At 38.0% G+C, this 8,213-nt stretch overlaps 1 protein-coding gene across 1 annotated transcript; it reads right to left on the bottom strand.

The window, feature by feature from the left end:
- Nucleotides 1-584: 584 nt before the first annotated feature.
- On the bottom strand, nt 585-7,638 carry LOC104959852 (proproteinase E-like). Its single transcript, XM_010787763.1, is given in 10 exon segments — nt 585-647; nt 1,523-1,675; nt 1,760-1,902; nt 2,159-2,295; nt 2,802-2,927; nt 3,022-3,119; nt 3,981-4,069; nt 4,926-5,862; nt 7,028-7,140; nt 7,420-7,638. Coding segments are annotated over 8 exon segments (804 nt in total). The 5' UTR covers nt 4,966-5,862; nt 7,028-7,140; nt 7,420-7,638; the 3' UTR covers nt 585-629.
- Between the last annotated feature and the right edge of the window lie 575 nt (nt 7,639-8,213).

The raw sequence follows: 8,213 nt of genomic DNA, 5'->3' as shown, positions 1-8,213 counted from the left end.
ATAATACTTTTATACTACAGTCTATGTACTATGTTTCGGAAGTGAACATTTTTGGTTGAGGAAGAACATTCCAATACAGTCTGAAAATATGATATACAATGTACGGTTCTTTTACTAGATATGTGTAATTCAGATATGGTACAAAATGTATATGGACAAAGTTTTGGGAAAAAAACATACAACATTTCAAAACATTTCCAACCTGACTTTGAACCAATTCAGTAGAATGGCCCATATAGTAGCATTAAATAGGAATAAAGTGAAAAAGTATAGTACAAGTACATACAAATTGTACTTAAGTACAGTACTTCATTAAATATACTTAGCCGCTAATACCATAACACACGTGAAACTCAAATCAAACTGACATGGAAAGAAAAATAACTACAGAAAATCTGAATACTGTATTAGTGTTAGTTTAGTTTTCTTCCGGCTGTGAGCGGCTCTTCCCCTTGTGCATTGCAATTTTGGAATAGCGTTACTCAACAGAACAATCATTCATTTGTCTACATACTGTCAGCACAGCTTGGGGGTTTATTGCCTGCACTATAAAAAGGAAACGAAAAGACAAGTGAGACATTAAGTGGTTGATTAAGTTGATTTATTGACAGTTAAAAGGCTCCAGGTCTTCAGTACTGCAGCATTGTCTGGAAGATTGAAAAGAAAGTGAGATCGCACCTGGATAAAGCAATCGAAGAACTGCAGGAGTGTTACCGTTACACAGGAACTAGATTACGTTTGCTAATGATTATTTTGGACGTGTCTCCCCGAATACATTATAATTACGGTCTTGATATTTTGTACATTGTGTATAAACTGGTGTGTCACTTGTTCTCTAAACTTCAGTCATTTAGGATCTTAAGACATTTCTGGAGCTCCCTTTATTTATTAATAGATTGCAAATACTTATATTGCACACCAGCATTATGTACAATATATAGAATCCTTTGTTAATATTGTATCCGTAGGTTGGTGTATTGTAGCGTATAAATCCATCTTTATATTGTTTGTTCCACATATGCTCTATATAAATCTTTCTACCGTCAATATTTATTCATTACATGTTACTTGTTAGACGCTTACATGCTCAATACTGTGGACAATCCCCACAGGAGCAATTTGGGGTGAAGTGTCTTGCCCAGGGACACAACGACATGCTGACTGCAGTGGGGTTTGAACCTGAGACCCCCTGATCCGAACAACAAGGCTCTATCCACTGCGCCACACGCCTCCCCATATTTATATATTTACACGTTTTTATTATGCATTTTAATTATTTGTTCTACTCATGCAAGCCCCCTGCTGCAACTACATTTACAAAGTTACAAATATTATATGTAATCTAATATAATATAACATTTGTTACATTTTGGACTATGACTAAAATATGTTGAATTGATCTCTCCAGTGGAGATCCAAAAACAGTATTGCTTTTCATGAGGTTCATGGTGTCCCAACACTTTTGAACACTCTTTATGTTGCTTTCTCATTCATTTGTCAAATGTGTGTGAAGAATACTTACGTCACTGATCCACTTGGTGAAGGAAGAGGTGCGAGTGAACACCGTGGGCTTCATGAGGGTGTTGCATCCTCGAGAGGAGACAAAGCTGGTCACTCCCTGCACGTACCACCGGCCGTCCCTGCCCCTGCAGTTCAGAGGGCCGCCTGAGTCTCCCTGCAGAAACACACAGAGACAGGTGAAGGCAACAGTGTGAACCTGCAGTCTCTAACATGTTGTGATGAAGGGGGCAGTGCATACATGGCAGCCAGAGTGGATGTCACCGCCACCGCAGATCATGGTGGTCTTCACGGTGCCCCCCCACCAGCCGCTGCTGCTGCACACGCTGTGGCTGACCACAGGGAGCAGAGCCTGCTGGAGCTTAGAGGCCAGGGGACCCCCACCTGCAGGAGGAGAATACAAAGTTAAAAACAAAGCATCGCCAGGTCACAACTGCTTGAATAGACAAATATTTTCTAACTGCCCTTTTGAAGAATTCCTTCCTTTTGCTTTACGTTGCATTTTCTTCCTGCAGCATTTTTTTACTCATCAATGATAGTGGTTTGAATTTCATTTTTGTTCAATCCTCTTTAATCTGGATTCAAACCTGCCATTTTACATCTCTTTTCTAAAATGTGTTGTGGCGTTATAAAAACTGACTGTAGATCCTCCCCCAGCCGGTGATGTAGCAGGGGTCGTCGTGAGGAGCGACCTCTCCGCTCTCTGGCACACAGGAGGGCTGCACCTTGTCGTTCAGAACCACAGAGGAGGCCAGTTTGATCATGGCGATATCATTGCTAAACAACAAGAAAATCATGTTGAAAATAGAGGCATATCTTAAGGAGAGAAATAACAAAAATGATGAATCAATCTAGATGAAGAAACAGGAAATGGTCAAATGCTTATTCATTAGGACTCGTTCCTGGCTCACTCTTTTAACCAAGGACCTCAAAGCTGAATTTACTATTTTACTTATAGTACTGTATGTTGCATTTTTGTTTATTTGTTGATTGTATATTTGTTTCAAATGAAATGTGTCTTTAGGGTGACTCACAAAATCTGTCCAGGGACTACAGATGAATAATAGCCTCTTGGCTAACTCTGGCAACTTTACAGAAATGTTGATTAATGTGCACTGTTCAATAAATGAATAAATAAAATAAACGATTAACTTAAACATTTACAAGTCACTCTACAGTAGTCTATCTGTCTCCAAGTGGCCAACCAAAAAAACAATCAATGCAATTTGAAAATTTGAAACTCAAAATGGAAAAAGCAGTGTGTAGGAGTTATACACACTTACCCACAGGACAGGCAGTTGTCATTCCAGTCAGGGTGAACAACGATCTTCTCCACACTCCTGATCTGCTCGTTGCTCTCCTCTTTGGTGAGGTCATACTCGCCCATCACCACGCGGTAGGTACGAGATCTGAAACACATATAAGTACAGTGTAAAGAGACACACATATTTTAGCCTAAACCTTCATTTCACATCACACAACAGAGAAAGAGAGTGAACTCACCAGATGCAATGACCAGCAGTCATCACCCAGTTGTGGGAGAGCAGGGTGCCACCACAGGTGTGACGGTACGTGGAGCCACTGAGATACTGCAGAGAGATCTGAGAAGCAGGGGTGGAAGAAGTACTCTGATTTATTAGTAAAAGTAGCAATAGTAAACTTTGAAAATACTCTGTTACAAGGGTAACTCCTGCATTCCAAGTCTTACAAAGGTAAAAGTAAAGTATAGGTTTGGCATCAAATATCAATTAGTGTAAATACCAATTTTAAGAGATCTCATTAAGGGTGATGACACATTTAGGAATCATATATATTAAATAACTGGATCATGATTATTGATTAATGAATGTGATCATACTGTAACAGCTATTAAAAGGGGAGCTAATGACTCAATATACTGCTGCTGGATTATATTAGCTTTAAAGATATGTTTATTTATTAGTTGATTTATATTTTGTATTAGCTAATAATCTGAATCCTTAACTAAATTGATTTACCTATGTGTTGTACAATTGTCAGATACATTGAAGTATTTCAAATGCATGCTAGTGTATACAGCTAAGACAGAAATATTTAAATAGATGTATTTAAGAGCAAGGTTTTCAAATGAACATTTAACATGAAATACAGTATATGTTGAGACTATAGAATAGACTCAAGTTTTAAACGATAAAATTAGCGGTTTTTGACCTTTTTTGCTAATAAACTATTTTGGTTTTCAAGGTTATTCTTTTTTATTAGTAACTCTGTTTTTTTATTTCTGTTATTTTATTTTGACTAAAGCATAATGTATTTCCACACAGAAATGTTAGCAGACCTGCTCATTTATCTGCTGCACTGTCAACAATAAAACAGACACATTTAAGAGATGTGACAGAAAACAATCTGTGAGTTGGCAGATCTTTATCCCCTCATGTCTTATACATGCCATACGTCAAATACACTGATCATTATTGTCTCACCTGCCAGGGCCAGCTGTAGGGTCGAGCATCCTCTCCGTTCACAACGCGGCTCACAGAGGGAGGATAGTTGGGGGTGCCGCACCCGTGAGCTGGGCCACGGAGAGAACCAGAGGTTAGAAAGGTGATACAGCTCATTTCTAACACTAAAAGCTGTTATGCTTGCTGTCACACAAGTTTGACCTTGCGACATTTGTCTGCGATTAGGTTGCTTTTCCTAACTTTGTTTGCTGCAGAAAGTCACATATTCTAAGGTATAGTAGTTGTCTGTCTGACAGATGTCTCCCGGCTGTCTGTGGATATGTATTTTGGGAAGAGAGCAAACATGCTGCTGGATAAAAGTCATAGAAGTCAGAGGTCTTACATGGCTGGCAAAATCCAACACACACCATCCTGTCCAAAACTCACTAGAGCAACAAACTGGGATTAATCCGCAACTAAAATAGTGCCAAACAAGTGCACTATTTCCACCATTTAGATTACAGTTACCAGCTATATATATATTATTTGTTGGATGCATTTTTGTCTTTAATAGGAACAAATGGGCTAAGTGCCACAGATTTGGGACTTGAGGCACGAACTAAGGCCAGAGCTGTACTTGCTTTTTAATTACACTTTTAAATCACTTTCATTTTTGAGGATATATATAATTCCCAATGAAGCAAACAAGACTTTAAAAGTAAAGACATCGTCGACTTCACACGTTGTTGATTTGAATATTTGCGTTGATGTTAAAAGAAAAATAAAGTTCTGATTATTTATTTTTCTTAGCATTGAACAGATCAATCAATCAATCATAATAAAATGTATAAAACAAGATTAAATAAAAATAAGAATGAAAAAATAACATAATGAAAACATTCCAATTAAAAGCCAAATTAAAAAGGTGGGTCTTGAGTTTGCTCCTAAAAAATATATACCCCCTTAAACCAGTTGCATGGAACTCACCGTAGGCAGCAAACAGCAGGACAAGGGCCACTTTCATCATGATTGGATGATGGTCTGTCTGAGTGTGGTGTATGGCTTTTATACTCAGAAGATTGACAGTGAACACACACACACACACACACACACACACACACACACACACACACACACACACACACAGCCAGCTTTTGAACTGGGAATCTATTTTCCCTCCAGCATCTGTCTCACCTCTCCTTACATAACCCCTGCAGAGCCAGAAAAAAACAACACAGGTACAGAAATATAACAAAGTGTTAGACTTTTGGGGGTGTAGAAGGGGGTGAGAGTGAAAACAAGAATATGGCAGTTACACGTTACAATAATTTAAAAGAGTATTTTAAAAGAGAAGAAGAATCCACAATGGTTTACAGTCTACATTTATTTTGTATTTCATTCCAATAATCTTCAAACTTCAAGTACAGTACTACATCTAATGACACTTGGTTTTCCTAAAGTAAAGTTTTGAAAGCAGGACCCTAGAGTAGTATTTTACACATTGTTTATAGTATACGTATGTTTGTAGTATTTATTTTGTTGTTTGATTTAATGTTGTGTTTTTAATGGAAACACTGAGTGTTATATGCATTAAATGCATTTCAGAAAAATAAAACATTTGTTACATGTTTGTTATTTAAAGAGGTGAGATGAATCTGAAATATTCAAAAAGTGTCAGTGGACAGCTTAAATCCTGTTTTAAAAGTCATGAAGTATAATTTAGGCTGAAGCATCCAAAAAAAAGTTATAATCAATCAAACAATTAGCAGTAATAAAAAAGTATTTAGTGTTGACCAGGATTCTGTATTTCCCCCCTGAGTCTGTGTCCTTGAATCAGGGAAACCTCTCCAGCAGGCGCAGGTGGAAAGAGTGAAGTCGTGCCAAGATCTCTTCCAGGGTGTCGGGAGGAGCCAAAACACACAACCTGAGGGGAAGGAAAACAATGCATTACCATGTATGAACACATATATGAGTCTAAAGGACAAATCATTGGTGACTTGATCAGAATTATACATTTAAAATGAAGAAAAACTTGCAGCGAGATAAATATGCCCAACAAAGAGTCCCTATTACCCTGCCACGCCACACTGTTAGTGGAATGATCTGAACTGTCCAACACTTTCCAGGATGTTCCCACTTTACAAAATGTCTTAGGTTCATATTCACAAAGCTTCAGGCTTCAAAGAATTCTCCTAGTGTCAAATTCTAAGCAAAAAATCTTGGAAAAGTAAATGTTTTATAATGATTCCCCCTTACAATTAAGATTAAATGAATATATAAGTTCTCCACAAAGCACCTAAGAGAGCTATTCAATACAAATACAAAATGTTAGGAGAAGAGGATTTTTAATAAATAAATAGTGATAGATTTACATGCCAACCAAATTACATGTACATTTGTTCTGTGGCTAAGTTAGTTAGTAGCTCTCTAAATGAATAAAGCACTCTTTCTAAAATGACCATATTTTCACAAAACTTTTCATAAATGTCACAAAAAGTCCCTGGGTTTCATAATACCCTCTCTTTCCAAAAGTCTTTAATAATCTATCTTAGTACAATGTTCTCTCTATAAAAAACTACAACAACAGTGTACTCTGTTTTTTTGTATTCCCTTAGGGGCCTGTTTATGCTTTTTGGGCTTTCCTTTCCTCTAGTGTGTAATGTAGGTTTCTTCTCATGTAAATGGTCTACAAAGGCTAAAATCCCAAATTTCTCTCTCGCACACTCCCCCATTCCTGAAACGCATCAATTTGACTCCAATTTGTTTAATTCTGGAAAATAATGACATCACTGTTTTACACTCACTCTTCTATTGGCTAGCGCTCCAAGACATTGCACGTGAGAGGTTAAGGGGCGGGACATATCTAAGCGGTAGACCAATCAAATATAGACGGCCAGCTAACCAATCAAAGCAGACTTTGCTCTGGTTTCAGACAGAGGGTGAAAAGACGTGCTGCAGCATTAAAGAATGGAGACATGTCACAGTAGAGGCACAACATACACCCTACACCTTCAAAACTTAAACTAGCATAACAGGGCCCCTTTAAATAACACATGCCTTCATGAAGGTATCAGGCATTTTCTTTTTACCTGATGTGGAAGTTTGGATCTACTTGTCCGTTCTCACTGCCGGCTCCCAAACGCACACCTTCCTCCTCCAGTAACCTCTGGCAGTAAAGCTCATCTGCCTCCACTCCTAACATCTGGAATGAATCACCTTGACCAATTGTAATTAAAGCTTTTCAAGGCATAATATGAGATATGATGCACAACATGAATCAATTTAATAATGTTTCTCATACAGTAATCAGTGATTCTTGTGAGTAAAGAAAAAATGATAAATATTTTTCTTTCTTTCTTTTTTTCCTTGACTTTTAAAATTAAATATTCAGAGAATAGTATATTCTTATATTAATAATAAACAGCCATAAACTTTTGTAAAACGGTTTTGGGCTTGAGGTCCAGTGGTGATGATCCCTCACCTTGGCCTCCTCTACCATCTGAGGTGGTAAATGCAGACGGGGAAAAATAAAAACTCCCCCCCTCGCTGGTTGGCATTTGATCCCAGGTAGATCATTCAGGAACTCACAGGCACGCTGAGCATTCTGGGACAAGGTTGTCAAAGAGTGAAGAATCTCCTGCAATTATTGATAAGATTTTAAGTGAAGATGATTGTGAAAGGAATCATTCATAGTGAAAGAGCAACATAGAGGCCCAATTCCAAACCGCCCCCAACGCACTCCCACTCTGTGAGTGAACTCGTCACACCCACAGCTGAATGAGGCTTCCTTCTTTAAGGTGGAGGGTGTAAATACAGCTTTGGGAAAAACTTGCCTTTCTCAAGGAAAAACTATTTATAATGACCATATCTTCCTTTCTAAAAGGGTTAAATTAATAATCTTTTTTCTCAAAGTAGTGATAAGCCTGTGAGTTGGATGTAGAAAAGTCAGAATCAATATAGATGTTTTTTATTTTAAAGAAAATTCAGATTGAACATGGTAAAAAACTATAGGTTACTTACGTAACCCCAGTTCTCAGAGTAACATGAAGTGAGATGTCTCACTATGGGATGCGCCTCATCGCGGAGCAAATAGAAGCATCAATCTCATTACGCCAATCCTGATTGACTGGTGATCTTGACGTCAGTGTCAGGGAATCTAACCCCTATAAGTAGCTTGCGCTACGCCGCATGCATCATTCAAAATAAGCACCTCTTCTCGCTTCACCATAGCAAGGAGGGCCGTCTGGTGAGACATCTCACTTCATGTTACTCTGA

Source organism: Notothenia coriiceps, unplaced genomic scaffold (genome assembly GCF_000735185.1).
Source record: "Notothenia coriiceps isolate Sejong01 unplaced genomic scaffold, NC01 NC01_scaffold00031153, whole genome shotgun sequence".
NCBI classification, from domain to species: domain Eukaryota; kingdom Metazoa; phylum Chordata; class Actinopteri; order Perciformes; family Nototheniidae; genus Notothenia; species Notothenia coriiceps.
Note: the sequence above shows the minus strand (reverse complement) of the source record. Positions and strands in the feature narration are given on the sequence as shown.